Source organism: Mustela nigripes, chromosome 2 (assembly GCF_022355385.1).
Source record: "Mustela nigripes isolate SB6536 chromosome 2, MUSNIG.SB6536, whole genome shotgun sequence".
NCBI lineage: Eukaryota > Metazoa > Chordata > Mammalia > Carnivora > Mustelidae > Mustela > Mustela nigripes.
Genome location: NC_081558.1, coordinates 125229110 through 125246666, shown reverse-complemented (window position 1 = coordinate 125246666; position 17557 = coordinate 125229110). Strand labels below are relative to the sequence as shown.

The 17557-nt window shown below is 44.6% G+C and overlaps 1 protein-coding gene across 1 annotated transcript; it reads left to right on the top strand.

The window, feature by feature from the left end:
* Positions 1-1298: 1298 nt before the first annotated feature.
* On the top strand, positions 1299-17160 carry CLDN11 (claudin 11). Its single transcript, XM_059391563.1, has 3 exons — positions 1299-1721; positions 6127-6291; positions 15876-17160. The coding sequence occupies exons 1-3, from the start codon at positions 1496-1498 to the stop codon at positions 16106-16108; spliced, it is 624 nt and encodes a 207-aa protein (XP_059247546.1). The 5' UTR covers positions 1299-1495; the 3' UTR covers positions 16109-17160.
* The last annotated feature ends 397 nt before the right edge of the window (positions 17161-17557 follow it).

Below are 17557 nucleotides of genomic sequence, written 5' to 3'. Positions count from 1 at the left end.
TGCTCCTGCGTTGGATTTCTTTGGGCTTTCTTCCAGGCTAGTTTTCCCTAGAAGACAGTGATTGGCCCTGACACCCAGCATAGATATGGGAAAGCTTAGTAGCTGTGATTTATGATCCATATCTTAGATTTAGATTTAGAGGATTGAATAGGAAGTTTTTGTGTCTGCTGAAACCCTCCTCATCTTTAGATCTCATGATTGTTAATAGAGGGATATAATAAGATATGCCAAATGTATCAAAGGGGATTGAAACCATTTAATGTAAACACAGCTGAGAAGGACTTCTCTGCATGAAAAAAAAACGGACATATAATGGGTCTTATTTGATTCATAGAGAGAAGGAGGCTTAAAGGTGACAGTGATGATAAGTACACTCCTAGCATGCTCACTCTAGGCTAGGCAGAGCTCTCGGTGGAGCGCAAATATTAACTTACAGTCAGCCTAGCTTTGAATGTGTCAAATGGGGAACTTGAGCCTTTTAGTGATAATCAGGAGAGGTGCCAAGGAATGGTTAACCAGGGAAAGTGAGATGGGCCCAAGACCTCTCCCTCTTCCTAGCTGAGTGACCTTGGGCAATTTAATCTCTCATGCTGTTTCTTTACGCCTATTACGGGTAAACATTTGTTCCTATCACAGAGGGTAGTTATGAGAATGAGGTGATACAGGAATATAAACGCACGCACACAGTACATGGCAGTACAGCTGGATAAGTTGTTATTGTTATCGACACTGGTATTATGGCCATGGCCACCTGTGACGCTTGTCACCCACAGTAAAGGATCATTTTCTTTCCTCTAGTATCCCTGGAATGCTGGGCGCTTCGCCTCTGTTTCTCAGGACAATTCTCAGTTCATCCGTTGTTACTCTCCTGGGCGGCGGAGGAACTGGACCAGGCCCCCTTTCCAGGACGCCAGTCCCTGCTCTCAGCTGGGCGGGCAGACCAATGGGGAGGAGAGGAGACCGGAGCGAAGACGAGACCCAGAGCCAGAGATGTGAGACGGGCGGCAAGAAGAGAAATAATTTGCAGCAAAACAGAGCCCACGCCTGATGTTCTCTCCATTTCTTGGACCTGGAACGAATTCTTTGACTTCCCAACCCCGGGCCGCGCGACGCGGGGCTGAGCGCCGAGGCCTCAGCGCCCCCCTCCCTAACCCTGCTCCCCGTACATCCCACCCCGGGCCCCGCCCCGCGATTGGCCGGCTCGCCCGGGCCGTCACCGATTGGCGCTCGCCGGCCGGGTCCACGGGGTTTAAAGAGGGGGGCGGGGGCGCAGTGCCCAGTCGCGCCACTGTCCCCGCCGAGCGCGTAGTGCCGTCGGAGCGCGGCTCTCAGCCTTTCCCGGCCTGCCGCCGCCTCCAGCGTCCCGCAGCCGGCCGTCGCCGGTCAGCCGCTCGCGAGCGCAGGGGAGAGAGGACCCGGGCAGGCGCCGTCCGGTCCCGGGCGCGGGCACAGCTAGTGAGGGGCTAGGCCCGGGGACGCCAGGGTGGCGGCCACGATGGTGGCCACGTGCCTGCAGGTAGTGGGCTTCGTCACGAGCTTCGTGGGTTGGATCGGCATCATCGTCACCACGTCCACTAATGACTGGGTGGTGACCTGTGGCTACACCATCCCCACCTGCCGCAAGCTGGACGAACTGGGCTCCAAGGGGCTGTGGGCCGACTGCGTCATGGCCACGGGGCTGTACCACTGCAAGCCCCTGGTGGACATCCTCATCCTGCCGGGTAAGGACCCCACCTCTGAGTGGCTGCTCCTAACCCTGATCCTCGGGACAGACTGGGGATGGGTGCATTTGACGTTTCCCAGGAACGTATCCCAGAAACGTTTTAAGGCCTTGATGGACACATTTTTGACACCTTCAGTCCCACCATGTCTTAAAGGGATTAGGTAGCCCTGAATTTAACTTCTCCCAGCCTCAGTTTCTCTTGTCTGGAATTTGGGATGATAGTAGGGCTCCTGGCTGAGCCACCCTGAGAAGTTACTGAACTGAGACGTGGACACATACTTGGAGCTCTGTCCATGTTAATAACTGTCACCCACCTACCCCATGCTCCCACCGTCAGTGGGTCAGAAGAACTGTAAGCCCCCCTCCCTCCTTTTGAGTTAGATCCCACCCAGAACGAGGACGAGGAGAAGGGAAAAGCTAGCATTCCAGCCATCTGAACAGTAGCCAGCCGAGTTTCTCAGGTCTTCGTGGTACTGGTGAGGAGTCCCGGCCCTCCCAGTTCCCAGCAGGTGGGTTCCCTGGTGCATGTCAGTCCAGTGCATGCCAGTCAGTGGACCCGGGGGCCTGTCTTGCTTTCCCCACCCCTTGCCCCCCGCAGTGGAAATGTAGGTCCGCTCTCCTCCCCCGGTCTGCACCTCTCGGTTCTGATAGTCTGATAGGGAAAGGGTGTTGCCTCCCGGAGGGCGCGCTCATCCTGCGGTGGTGGTGGTGGGGGGGGGGGGGTCTGCCGTGGGTCGCTCGCTCCCATCTAGATGTCTCTGAGAGGGAAGAGGAGAGAGTTGTCTGGCCTCCACCCCTCCACCGCCAGCTGGCGCTCCCCCCAGCCCCCCATCTTCACTTGCTTCTCCTTGAACAATTCTGGGCAATGGTTTCAATTCAGATGTAACCCTGAGCCAGTTGGGTGATTGGCTAGGTAGCAGGCTCCCCTTCGGGGTTTTGCTCTTTATCTCTGCCCTGCCAGCGGATTTAACCTATACACGATTTGCCTTCTCTCCTGCTAGCCTTTGAGGATGGTGCATATTTATTTATTTACTTACTTACTTATTTTTAAAGATTTTATTTATTTATTTTGAGAAAGAGAGACAAGAGAGGGAGAGAGCCCGAGCTAGGGGAGGTGTGGAGGGACAGGGAGGGGCAGAGGGGGAAGCACACTCCCCAGGGAGCAGGGGTCCTAGTTGGGGGGACCCCATCCCAGGCCCTGAGATCATGACCCCAGCTGAAGACAGACAATCACCTGAGCCACCCCCGCATCCTGATGGTACCCATTTAAAGGCCTATCCTGAAAAAAAAATTGGGGCTCCTGGAAGGCTCAGTTGGTTAAAGGCCTATTTTAGTTTCCTTAATGAGTGGAGTAACTGAGCTCCAATGCCAGTCTGGGAGGCTTTGGCTTTGTGCCATCTGCTGGGGGAGCCTTTAGCTCCCTGGAGACTTTGTTCCCCACTTTAAGCCTCCCCACAAGTTTCTCCTATTTCCCAGTCCTTGGAGCTCGAATCAATCTCCCCTTCCTCCTTGCTGTCCTAGTATTTGAGTCTTATCATCATCAGGGCATATTTTGACTTTTTGTTCATTGTGAGTCAAGTTTTTGTACCACATTATAAATTCCTTAAGGATAGAGATGTCATCCTGCTCTCTTTGCATCTTCTGTACCAGGCACTGATGCTGGAATACAGCTGGTGCACACAGTGCATGTCAGTCCTGCCAAGCACTATCTTCTTTTCCATTTCTTAGAAATAAAAAAAAATTTTTTTTTGTTTGTTTAAATTAACCTCTATACCCAACATGGGTCATAAACTCAGGACACCGAGATCAGTTGTCACTTACTCTATTGACTGAGCCATATAGGCACCGCTTCTACTCCATTTTGAACTTTCAGAATGACAGAGGTCCCGGGAACCCAGATCTGCACTCACCTTCACCCAATGGCAGCCTTGGTAGACCGGGGTTAGACTCTGGGAGCCAATGCTCATCATCTGGATGATTTAGAACAATTTACTAGTAATCTCTGGGAACCCCAGTTGTCTTCTTTAAAAATCAAAATGAAACCAACCACCTCTCTTTCAGAGTGGTTTTGGGGGATTAAATGATATGAGAAATGTAAACCTCCCTTGACATAGTAGAAGCTTCATAAATTGCTGCTGTAATTTTTTAATTAAAAGCTGGGCATGGCATAAAATTACTCTTTTTTTCTTTCCCCCAAAGATAAGTTTCCTGAGCATTCAGAGTCAAGTGGTTTATTTTCAGAGAACAGACCATTCTACAGATGGAGTACATTTTAGGGAGGGTCTAATCCTTCCTGCTATCCCCCTACCTTGTACTTGGGTGGTTATAGGAACAGATCTTGGTCTCCATCTTTGATTTTTCAGACGTGGCCCTGGCCTTGAGTACATAGCCTGCACCATGAATTTCAGAACCTCCTGTGTTCACCTTGGCTTTCCTACAAGCTGCAGGGGCACTGGACTTCGGTCAGAGGTTCTGCCGCAGAATCCTCTGGCTCTTCCCTAGGGGGGTCTTCAAGTCAACAGACAGTTGATTGATTGTTTAACTTTCATTTTAAAGAAGCTGAGATGGGCAGTGGCTAGAAGAGTAACCCTGAATTCTGGCAAACTAGATCTTGCTAAAAGACAGTGTTGCAGTTGGGGCTTAGTGCACAGGGCAGGCTGGCCAGATTTGGTACTAGAGTCTTGTGTGTGTGAGGCAGAAATCGGGACTCATTTTTGGCTTGGTCTCTAACTTTACCTCCCCCAGGCCACTAGCCCTAATTCCCTCTGAGTGGAAAAAGGGAGAGCAACAAATACAACCCCCTCCTTTTTTTTTTTTTTTTGGGAGGAGGGAGAGTGTTTTAATGAGAAACAACACATTTAAGTCTGCCATATTCTGCCAGTATATTGTCAGATTTATTTCACATAAATATTGCACATATTGTAATCTGTTTCTTAATGAAGTTGTTACCTGGCATTTTGTATGACAGCATAAAGTTCATTTGGTTTTGCTCCACTCTTATTATTCAACTTCTTATTCCTTCGTTCATACTTGTATTTTTTTTTTCATAGTTGTATGTTTATATCATCTGCTGTGGGACTGTGTTAGCTCCACGAAGACCAAGGCAGGTGTCTGTCCTCTAGGAATTTTGGGGGCTGGAGAGATGCCTTTTTTTCTTACTTCCTTCCCTCCCTCCCTTCCTTCCTTTTGTAAAGATTTTATTTATTAATTTGTCAGGGAGAGAGAGAGAAAGAGAGAGAGAGCACGCGTGCGCAGGGGAAACAACAGGCAGAGGGAGAAGCAGGCTCCCCGCTCAGCAAGGAGCCTGATGTGTACTCAATCCTTGGATCCTGGGATCGTGACTTGAGCCAAAGGCAGATGCTTAACCGACTGAGCCACCCAGGTGTCCCTGGAAAGACGCCTTTAAAGTGATGGCCGATGGTTGTGGAAACATGCCCAGGAGATTGGCTGAGGCAGGAGATGGCGCCTGACCATCAGCAGGCGTCAGGATTCATGAGCACAGCAGCATCGGGGGAAAAACCAAGAGAGGAATCCAGAGTCTTAGTTTAGTTCAGTTAGGACCACATACTATATACAATGGGAATTAAAAGCACATGGTTAGGGACAAAATCACCTCGTACACCCGAAGATAAAATGACGGCACTGCCACAGAGAAATAACACCAATACTAATAGCTAATCTTTTTGGAATACTTCAGATGTGCCAGGCACTGTTCTAAACACTGCATGAGTTAACTAATTTAATCTTAATTGAATTCTTTTAGAGAGATATAGGCACTACGACAATTTCTTCATGATCAGTGAGGAGAGCCCTTGGTAACTTGCCCGCAGTCACCCAGGCAGAACGTATCAGGAGCAGGCTGGAATCAGCACAGATCATCACAGAAGGCATCTGGGAGGGCTTGAGTTTTAATCTGACTCTTTTGTAAGGTGATGTAATGGTAAGGTGATGTAATGGTATAGTTGGACTCTTGGCCCCTTAGATCTTGGGAGCCAGATGTCTCCACTCAGTCTCTCCAGCCTCCTGCCTCCCTTGTTGGTCACTTTAAAAGTTGAACATGTGGGGCGCCCAGGTGGCTCAGCGCATTAAGCCTCTGCCTTCGGCTCAGGTCATGGTCTCAGGGTCCTGGGATCGAGCCCCACATCAGGCTCCCTGCTCAGCAGAGAGCCTGCTTCCCTCTCTCTCTCTGCCTGTCTCTCTGCCTACTTGTGATCTCTCTGTCAAATAAATAAGTAAAATCTTAAAAAAAAATGCTGAAGATGTGAAGTGATCTTCGACAGCATTTACATGCTAAGTCCTGGAATGCAGCCAGAGGAAGGTGGATGGTATTGAATTCCCTTGAGCCATGGTGTAGGCTCCAAGGGGACCCTTGGCTAATGCTCCTGTCATTTTCTTGTGTCCAGGCTATGTCCAGGCCTGCCGAGCCCTGATGATTGCAGCCTCGGTCCTGGGGCTGCCTGCCATTCTCCTGCTGCTGACGGTTCTCCCCTGCATTCGGATGGGCCATGAGCCCGGTGTGGCCAAGTACAGGCGGGCTCAGCTGGCTGGTGTGCTGCTCATTCTGCTGGGTAAGAGAGTTTTCTATGTAGCTCCCCAACTTGGAGTGAATGCGATGAATCTCAGATCTTGCTGCTGCTTCATTGAGTTCAAGAGGCATGGGAAAGGCAGCTGGGTGTATCCACCCGGGAAAACCCCCCGTAATGTGTATCTCTTTATGTTTCATGGGTTGTTGAGGCAGAGGGATAAGTAATGTCTGCAGGAGTCACTGGACATGAAAAAAATTAAAAAGCAAAAGGAAAAAAGGGTTTTGAGGGTATACTTAAGAGAGAGACCAGGGGACAGAAGAGAGTGACACAGTGGCTGTCCACTCAGGCTTCACAGTGGAATCCCTTTCTTGGGAACACCTCCGCCCAGATCCCAGCATTCAGAATTACTGGGCATCAGGCCAAGCAAAGTGGGTTTTTTGAAAGTTTCCAGGTGATTCTTATTTGTAGCTACAGTTGAGAACTTCATTTAATATGTAAAGAAAGAGTAGAGAAAGAGGAGGGCAAGAGAAAAGAAAGATGCAGAGGGTGGTAGATCACTACTGATGATTCAATTATTTTATTTTGTTTTAAGATTTTATTTTTAAGTAATTGCTACACCCTGTGTGGGGTCCAAACTCACAAGTTCAAGATCAAGTGTCACATGCTCTACTGACTGAGCCAGGCAGGTGTCCCTTAATCTTTTATTCAGTAAGGACTCATGGAGCATCTGAGGGCCAGGCATCATGGTTGGCATTGAGGACACAGGGGGAGAAAGGCATTCTCTGTTTTGAGTGTCCCTGGACATCTCGATAGAGTGTGGCATGGGCTCATCTAAAAATGGCGCAGAGGGTGTGCACACACATAGGAAGGAACCTGAGCCAGACTGGAGATCCCCAGTGATGAGTGTTGAGGGTCGAAGAGAAGGTAGTCAAGATCATGGATTGAAGGGAGGATGGGGGGAGGGCCCCAGGCCGAGGAAATGGCATGAGCTCTCTCAGTTTTCCTGGTTGCACCTGCACACAGAGGGTTTAACAACCTAGGGAGGATCCTTCTAGCTCTGCTCTTTTCAGTGGTTTCATTTCATTCTACTTTTTTCTTGAATGCTAATTCTGCCAGCACATCTTAAGTCCTAATAGAAGACATGAATTTTAAGAACACCAGCTCTTGTTGCAAAGTGCACTGATACATTCCTGAACAGCAGCTGGTCTGTCTGTGGGTTAGGCATAGCGTCAGCTTCTCCTGAGTCCAGGAATTCCCATCCCCCAACTGGTATCAGACTAGATGTTGAAGGGGAAGGGTCAGCGTGACATGGGTCAGTGCCACTAAGTAATGGTTGGCCACAGTGACTTTGGTGAGGTAAGGGGACATGAGAGGGAGGGGTGCTATTTCACAAGACTGCAAAGGGATGGAGGTTTTCAGGGACTTGTGAAGCCACAGAGAATTCAGAGGAGGGGCTTGTGTGGGTGTGTGTGGGACTGGGCAACAGGGGTGAAAAGACCAGAGGACCACTGTCATTTCTGGAGAAGAATCTGGGCGTGGACATTTTGGTTCCAGGCACAAAGAATCTGTGTGGGAGCGCCACAGGGAATACAGAATCAGTGTCAGGTGATTCCCCTAACTCACAGGGTCCTCTGTCACAGTGTTTTTGGAGGTCAGATCTTTACATTCAAATTCCCTTTCCAACAGTTAGAACAAAGCTCTACACGTAAATCGGTGTGCGGAATCCAGGAGGATTCTCATTCTAGGCAGTTGCCATTGTTACCTGCCTCACATTAGGCTCTCTCTGTCTCTGAGGATGCCAGACCAGCGGGTGAATCTGTTGGGTTAGCTGTTCATTTTTAGAAATTCTGGCCTTCCATATGAGAGTCATAGAATATCCACTAAGAGAATATATGGAAAAGAAAAAAAAAACCCAAACCCTGTGGAAAATAAAGATCTAAAATCAAGTATGTATGGATGAGTTGGTATTCAAAAAAACCCTAAAAACAACTGAATCATCCGAATGAGTAATGAGGCTTATCAAACGAACAATAACAACCAGTTGTTTGAAACTTCCTAGCTGAATTAAAGTTTTTTTTTTTTTATCTTTTCCGAGTGGGTTGGTTGGTATACGTGCACAGAATCGTAGAGAGGAACGTGAGGTGGACCGGCAGTGGTGTGAGTTCCTCAGTCCCCCATTACTGCCTGGAGTGAACACATGGAGGGCCTTTGAGGGCTCGGACTTTCTCAGGGCAACTGCAACCTTCTGGCCACTCGCTATTAGGATGGAGTGAGCACACTACCCTCTTGTAGCTTTGAATTTCCAGTGTTACCTGCTGCCTCTTGGATGGCTCCTGTCAGATTTATTTCTCAGTGAGTCACGGCTTGCCTTCAGGTTGGATGTTGTTTTGACTGGAACCAGTCATGGCACCCGCTGGCCTCTCTGGGTCTTCTCTGGAGCCTAGTGCCTCAGTTCCCCTATTGGCAGTGGGTGGGAGGAGCTAGAGTGAGTGAAAGCTCCCTTTGTGTTGCTTGGGATTGGCTTCTAATGCCTGCCCTGGGAAGCCAGTGCTGGGCCCCTGTTGGATCCTAGGGGTCACCAGTAATGCCCCAGTTGAGGTGTGGTCCCTGACCAAAATGGACTGGGCAGCACTGGGGGTTTGGGGCCTGGGCACTGAAAACAATACCGAAGCTAATCTGGGTATGGAAACTGTATGCACTATTAATTAAAGTCAGTTCTTCCTGACCCTAAAAAGTTTTATTTTTCCACAAGCTTAAAAAATCGTGTCTGTTGTACAATAACTTTATCTTCTCAATAGTTTTAAGTTTAATGGTGTGAGGATTTGGTCCTGCTTTGGGGGAAGGAATGGGAGCCTGATGTAGCGGACTCCTCAGAACTAGGATGGATCCAGGCTAATCTCATCGGTGTCTTTTTAAGAGCCCCTACCAAGACAGGAGGTGCCTATGCCCTGAGCTGCTTTATCTTATCACTGGGAGTGGGACCAACTGTACGGAATCTCAGATCTCCTACTTTGCAGCTGTGTGAACTGGGACAGTTACTTAATGTCTCTGAGCCTTTATATGAAAAGAGGTAATGCTTATATCTGAGGTTGGTAAGAATAGTGTAAGGAGGTATGCAAATTATTTAGCCTGGTGTCTGGCACATAGTAAGTCCTCAGCAAATGGTTGCTATTATCATCGCTACTGTTATCAGTCCTCTAACCGTAGAGGAAATAGAGAGCTAACCCAGAGGGCCATTGAGTATTCTTTTGATCATGTCTGATTCCTGCGGGGTAATCTCCATACATGACACTGGTCAGAAGAGTCAGGGAGCTGTTCCTGGAAATGCTAGGTCCTCTCCTGGTCTAGTGGAGACATTTCCATTGTTTGCTTTGTAAAAAACAGATCAATAAATAGTTGGGAGTTTTTTTGCCCATCCCATCATAGGAAGTCATGTTAAACTACCCACCTAAAAACGGTCAGGCTCAGTTCTGGTCTGATCTCATTCTCACTTCACTGTGACTTAGAAAGTACTTGATTGGGGTGTTTCTTGGGGAGACGGGGTAAGGAATGGAAGGAGAGGAAGTATATATTCCTCCTTCCGTGGGTTCCTCTCATTTCTCTCCTCCTCTTTCAAATTATGGCCGTAGGAATCGTATTTTGTTAAAAAAAAAAAAAAGCTGTTTTTAACTTGGAACTTACAGGTCAGTAATGGAATTGCAATAAAGTAAAGGGTGTGTGCAAGTGTGGGAGAGATTGATCTTGTCATGCACACAGAATCAGATGTCCTAGGAAAAGCCACCCTTCAGTTTGGAGTAAATAGTGATGCCCTCAAGCCTGGATGGAGTCTTAAGAGAAGAGATGGAAAGAGCCTTTCTCTAAACTCATTAGCTTTACACAAACAAGCTCATAATGTAAATCAAATTTCATATAGGTAGTGGAAAGGTTGTGGCATCTTTAGTATGGTTGTGCCTTAAAATGGCCCTGTCGGTACACTTGGAAGAATTAACTGCTTTATGAAGTCTGTCCCATCCCTAAGTTCTGTGATTAAAAACAAACAAACAAACAAAAAAAAAACAACAAATAACCATGGGACCAGCTTTTAAAAAAAGTTATGGGGGAAAAAAAAAAGATAATGATGTGTGAAATAGAAATAAAAGGAAAAAATGTCGACAGCAGGCCAGGAAAATAATGTCGTCGAATATTCCATTGACTTCATGATTGTTTTAAATATTAGATCTTCATAAAAGTTGTTGTGTAAGAGGAGTATGTCCTTTGGCAGCTATGTTTTCTTAAGTCAAAATTTAGAGAATCAAAAATTAAAAAAGAAAAAAGAAAAACTAAAATTTTTCTAGATTCAGATTATCAGGAAACAACAAATAAATGTGACTCCAATAGCTTGTTAGAAATCTTTACTTGTTGCCTTGAGTTAGTTGGAACAAAGCTAAAGTTAGTTGCTATTTAGATAATAGCATCAGTTGTAGAAGGCAGCAATAAGTGCATTGTCAAATGTTTAAATAGAGGGAGATTGATTATTTATTTAAAAGATTTTATTTATTTGACAGAGACAGTGAGAGAAGGAACACAGCAGGGGGAGTGGGAGAGGGAGAAGCAGGCTTCCCAATGAGCAGGGAGTTGATATGGGGGTCCACCCCAGGACCCTGGGATCATGACTGAGCCACCCAGGTGCCTTGGGAGAGAGATGTAAAAAACAGTTTTTATTGTGGAAAATTTCATATGTACCCAAAAGTAGAAAAAATAATATAACCCAAACTCATTCTCAATAATGAACTCATGGCTAATCTGTTTCATTTATGTGTTTTTTTTTCTTCCAGTCCCCAGAGTTTTTTTGAAGCAAATCTCAGATATAATATCAAGGAAGATTTTCTTCCAGTATTACTTATATCATTCAGAGTAATTTATGTGATTTTAATGGAAATATTTCTTTGTGCTAGAAATAATGCTTTCAAAGGTACTGTGAGTTCTTAGCTTGGAAAGTGACAAAGCCTGAAATCAGAGGTGTTCATTGGAGAAAGGAAGAAATAACAGAATCTGGGCTCTTCTGCCTTTTTGGACCTCTTTGTCAGTCTTTCCCTCTCTCTCTAAATTGCCTTGAAAGTCAAACACACATTTACTAATTTTATTTAACTATGTTACTATATGTCATCTAATCCCTAAAGAAATAAAAAGCTGCAAGTACCTTTCATTGCTCTACAGTTCCCTCTCCAACTATTTTCTGTGTTTGGCTACACGAGGATCATTGTTAATTTAGTAAGGCTATATTCTATGAACTAATGAACACATTGTATTACATTATTTGAAACTTACCAAAAGAGGCAAACAGTTTTATTCCATGAAGAGCAGCGAGTTCTACTTGTGAGAGCACCAAGTCCGGAAAAATCTGTATCTACACGGTGAAACCTTCTTCTTCTCTGCTCGCCTCCACCTCCTCCTTTTCTTTTCCTTTCTTTTTGTCTCATCTCTTCTCTTCTCTTCTCTTTTCTTTAATATTCTTTTCTCCTCTTCCTCTTCCTCCTCCTCCTTCTTCTCAATTTTCACTTTCTGCTCCCTCCCAAATGACAGATTCCTGCTCCCCCCACCCCCATGTGCGGTTAACTGTTGCATCTTTGGAAGGTAGAAGAAGAGAAATAGATTGAAAAATCTGAGTTACTGTTAGAGACTTACTTTAAAAATACATTGTGCTGGGGCGCCTGGGTGGCTCAGTGGGTTGAGCCACTGCCTTCGGTTCAGGTCATGATCTCAGGGGCCTGGGATCAAGCCCCACATCGGGCTCTCTGCTCAGCCGGTAGCCTGCTTCCCTTCCTCTCTCTCTGCCCGCCTCTCTGCCTACTTGTGATCTCTCACTGTCAAATAAATAAATAAAATATTAAAAAAAATACATCGTGCTGACATGAAAAGAAAAGCAACAAAGATTCTCTTTCTTTCTTCAATTTTCTTTGCCTTATGGATAACTGACTTTTTTAGGAAAGCATTTTCTTTATTTTCTCCAAATAATTGGGAGAAGAATTATAAACTCTGTGTGTGTGTGTGTGTGTGTCTGCAAATAGAAATAAATCTAGCCAGCCTTCTATATCACTAAAAAAGCCAAACATTATTGCCAGTTTTATTAATATTTCACATCTTTTAGTTAAGTAATGACTTAACTTGCATTTTAACTTCACTGATGAAAACATCCCCCTTTCCCTTCAAACCATGCCGAAATTGAGTAAACTCTTCTTTTTTAGTTTCTAAACATTCTTCATTCTGAGTTCACTTGAAGGTCACTGTTTCCAGCGAACCTCTCATTTCCCTTCATGTTGTGTGGCGGCCTGTCATCTTTTAGTGGTTTTGATGTGGTTCAACTTTGAGAGCCACAGGAATCCACCCAGAGTTCATTTATCTACTAGGAAATAATGTGACCCTGCTGGCGCTCGTTTGCCTTGTTTTGCATGGATTATAAAAGAAGGAAGTCTTTAATGAGGTAAATCATGAGCGTGTAACTTTAAGTGTGTTAAAGTCACATTGCAGTTTTATGATTTAGAAAGTCAGTTTTGATGTGTTTGAAGTGGAAAGTAGACTTGAAATGAGACTGTCATCCGTCCATCCACCTGTTCCCCCATTCAGTCCTTGAGTTTCGTTATTTAAGCATTCAGACATTTTCCTGATGTTTCCTTCTTCTAGTGAATTACATTAGAATAAAATCTAACAAAATCCCTAAAACAATTGAAATCAAGGCTGATGATTATTTTTGGAATATTGAGCCTGATTCTTTCCCCATGTGAAGATACTCTCATTATTTTGCTTAAGAAGAGGGGAAGAACTAGGCAATTTCTTATCTTATTTTATATATACAGATCATATATAAAAATATATATATCTTTATTTTATAAAATCTGCAGCAAATCTACATTTGAGTTAGGTTTACATGAAGTGTGGGGAATCCTTGTGCGTGTGTGTGTGTGTGTGTGTGTTGTATGTATAATATGAAGTAACTGAAAAATATAAAACTTAATTTGAACCAGAAGCTGTTTTGAAACCAGGCTAATTGTTTATGGGAAAGATCAGTTGAATTGAACCAAATCAGTTGTTTGGGAAATCAGATATATATTTTTTTTCCTATGGAATTCAGCTATTCCCTCCCCACCTTTTCCTTCTAATCAAGCTTGGGTATTTGGAAACCTTTGCTAGGTTGCTGTTTTGCTCAAGCAGAATGAGCCCCCCTTTGGGGGTCCAGGGTTATGTAGCTGGATTGTGTATTGATGTGAAGAAGCTAGCACAGTTCTCTCCGGCTGAAACACTCTAAAGGAGTTTCTATTTCTTGTCCTGACTCAGAAAAAGACTTTTTTTTCTCTTCTTTCTCTGTGTCTTGCTGAGGGTATGCCAAGGCATTCTCAGTGAGGGAAGCATTTGGAATATGTGGCTGGAGGAAGAGAGAAAAAGACTTTTTCCCTGTATCTCAGGCGTTTGAGGCTCTAGGCTGGAAAGGAAGATTCAGTTGATACTGGTCTTTTTGAGAACACTCGTTCACGGAAGGACAATATATCGCCACAGAGTATCTCATACAAACCTACTACAGAACGTGGCATGATTGTTCTTACTCTTTAAGAAAAAATGAATCCATTAACATATGGATAGATTTTTGCTTCTTAGGTAATTTATAAGAACTTCTGAAGTAGTGAATAGTTCATGATTAATGGAGTGAATTTTGGCTCTTAGAAAGTCAAATTGAGCAACTAAAACCCCCCAAATTAGCTTTCTTTCCTCTAACTTCTACTAGGGATCTATGCTTTTTAATAATAGGAATCACATCTGTCTATGTGTATTTATGCCCAGCTTGTGGGGTGGGCTTAGTTTATTGTCAACAAGAGCCTCTTACAAGCTACACAAATGCACTAAGATGGCTGAAGAGGTCTTTCAAAGTGGGTAAGACTTCAATCTTCTCTTCAGTTTAGAACTAATATATGAGGCTGTTAGATTTGAGTGCTTCTGTTTAAAGAAAAATTATACTTCTTCTCTGTGGGCGTAGAGGTCAGTCAGAAAATCACTCAGGGTGAGTGATTCTATCAAATTTTGATTTCCATCAGAAACGCTTGCTGAGTTGAAAGTGACAAGGATCCTCCAGGTAGCAAATGTCGCAGTGCCCTGCCTTGAATTTATCGAAGGCTCTATGGCTAATGATTGGCAACCTCATCACCATTATTTTTTTGATCTGCCAACTTTAATGGGTGATCCCCATTTCAAGCTTCAACTAAAATTTCTTTCCTGCTTGTGGCTGTGAGAAATCAGATGACAGGATGTGATGGAGCTCCTTTGTCTGGAGTTGTGCTCTTCAGCCCATTAGCCACCAGCCACATGGGGTTATTTAAATTTTAATTAATTAAAATTCAGAACACAGTTTTTTGATCTCACTAGCCCCATGAGAAACTTTTAAGAGCCCATGTCGCTTGTGGCTACCTTATGTGACAATGCTTGTGTAGAGGTTTAAATATTTTTTTAACATTTTCATAGGCTCCTGCCTGTCCTTGTTTTGCTACATTGCTTAGGAGGAGAGGAAGAACTAAATGATGCAGAAGCTGTTTCTTTTTTTTTTTTTTTTTTAAGATTTTTATTTATTTATTTGACAGAGAGAGATCAGAAGCAGGCAAAGAGGCAGGCAGAGAGAGAGAGAAGGAAGCAGGCTCCCGGCTGAGCAGAGAGCCCAATGCGGGGCTCGATCCCAGAACCCTGGGATCATGACCTGAGCCGAAGGCAGCGGCTTAACCCACTGAGCCACCCAGGTGCCCCCAGAAGCTGTTTCTTATCCTGCTCTTTAAAACCTAAACCAAGTCTGAAAATTAGACTGGTTGGTGGAAGACCATAAAATTCTGCCATTGTGACTCATCACAACAGATATCACCGTAAAATCCTTGCACAGGTGAATTCTTTTACTCCGAGCATTATTTGTGTATTTGCAAACAGTGTAACACAAACTCAGACTCTTAGCCGATACTCCACTGATGTCTGGCAACAGTCCACCACAGCAAGAGAACTCTCGGAGCTTCTTCAAGGTCTTTGTAATATGAATTGACCAAACTGAGAATACAGAGTGGAAAAATGAGGTGGGCATCCTTTTATTTCTCATTTCCGAATACATCAGGCCATCTAGTCATTCAGCCGGTGTGTAGTGAGCACATACTCTGTGCCTCAGAGTGAGGTAAACACTGAGTCTACAAGCATAAGGAGGACATGGCCCCTGCCTTCAAGGAACTCAGGACTTGGCATGGGAAATAGGCATGTAAAGAATAATTATAATATGATTAGGTAAGCATCATCATAGAATTCTAAGTATAGATACATAAAGTGAAGATATGTAGGTAAACGCAAATACCCATTTTTTGGCTTCAGGGATTTATTTCTGGGCTTTTACTTTGGAGTTCTTTGGTGTCTGTTGAAAAAATAAAGGACCTAGCAGTTTGACCCAGCTTTGGATCGGCGCATTAAACAGATGCAAACCTATGGGCTTGGACTGGGAGCAGAGCTGTGTGTACGGAGCTTTTTGCAGTTGGCTGGAAGCTAAGGGAGCGTGTCTGCAGAGTGAAGGGGAGCCTGCCCGCTGTGTTTGGTGTGGGACGGGCATGCCCGGTCACAGCTCTCTTTTGTCTCCCCAGCTCTCTGTGCCATCGTCGCCACCATCTGGTTCCCTGTGTGCGCCCACCGCGAGACCACCATCGTGAGCTTTGGCTACTCCCTGTATGCGGGCTGGATCGGGGCTGTGCTGTGCCTCGTGGGTGGCTGTGTCATCGTCTGCTGCGCTGGAGATGCCCAGTCGTTTGGTGAAAACCGCTTCTACTACTCTTCGGGCTCCAGCTCCCCGACTCATGCCAAGAGTGCCCACGTATAAGAGGGCTGCTGCCTGCCTACCCAGGTGCTGCAGATCCCGGGCCCGTGGCCCCGGTTTTGCTTGCCACAGGCGGGGGAAGCCCACTCCACTGCCAGGCTCCAAAGCCAAAGCTGTAGAAAAGCATCCCATCTGGCATGTTTTAGTCTTAATACCCCCTCCCCATTTGTTGCGTTAAAAGAGATCTTAAGTTCAGAAAATGCCCACACACTTTTCTCATGGTTTTGCCCATTAATAGCTCTTTTCTTGGGCATTCCTTTGTTGTTCACCTATATATATATACATATACACATATATATGTATATGTATATATATTTCCTCTCTTTCTTTAAATTTTAAATATCTTGTAAACATTGCTGAATTGAGTGTAGAGAGAGAAATAAAAGACACTTTTCAAACTGTTACAGATGACAATGGGAGCCTCATAAATATGCCTCTCTGTTCACTCCCTCCTCTTCGGCTCCAAGGTCATTTAGTTATAAGCGATAGAGAAAAATAGAACCGGGGATGTGGGGTGGGGAGGGAAGGGATTGTGGAACTTTCCCTCCATGGGAAACTTCCCTTTTGTAAGTTGAGGGCGAGGGTGGGGATATTTTTTAGTTTGTGATTTTACATTTATCTGTACATACTTTTTCAAGATTGATCATTTTTATAACCATGGTTTTCCTGAAATTCTCAGTTCATCAGTATGAAGGAAATGAACCAAATAAGCTTTAATTATATGATAAATAACAGTCCAAGTGAATATAACTCTAACTGACATACCACAAAATAGTTTTGATTTCTGGGTTTGTATGATGTAGTTTTTAATCCTACACTTGCATATGCTTCAACTTAACACATTTTTAAAGTTTCTTCCCCTTCTCTATTTTCATTTTGTTAGCCATCTTGCAGTGGTGTTGTTTAACATAAATCATGCTGTTGAATTTGGCTTTACGGGTGTAAACACTGATGTAGTGTATCAGTATCCAAGACCCCAAACTCTCCAAACAATGATGGTGCATTTTGTTCTTTAAGTGAAACCCGTGCAATAAAATAACAGACTGTGTGCAAAAGTGACCTCCATATTCTGTCGTGTCCAGAGGGGCCATCTATGAATTTTCACCGATTTCATTAATCTCTACTAGTAATTTATAGGGAACCTGGTCGTGACTCAGGAACAAGGCATTTTTGCGGCTCCCTGAATAAAAACGTTTGGTCTTATTCACAGGACCACGGTGGTCCTATGTGGTTATAAACGTGAAATCTTGGTGCTCTGTAGGTTTCTTTAGTGGATCAACTTTAAGTCATACATTAACAATCAGAAACCAAGTCCCTAGCATTACACAGATAAATGCCTTCATCTACTTTGAACACTTAGTAAAGAAACTGACTACGTATAAAGGAAAGTATAAAACAAACCCCCTATATTGGATATTTTGGTGATGATATCTATATGTAATTTCCTCAAAC

Coding starts and splice junctions, on each gene's coding strand:
- CLDN11 (XM_059391563.1), top strand. CDS start 1,496: ATGGTGGCCACGTGCCTGCAGGTAGTGGGCTTCGTCACGAGCTTCGTG. Junction 1,722..6,126: donor GGACATCCTCATCCTGCCGG/GTAAGGACCCCA, acceptor TCTTGTGTCCAG/GCTATGTCCAGGCCTGCCGA. Junction 6,292..15,875: donor TGTGCTGCTCATTCTGCTGG/GTAAGAGAGTTT, acceptor TTGTCTCCCCAG/CTCTCTGTGCCATCGTCGCC.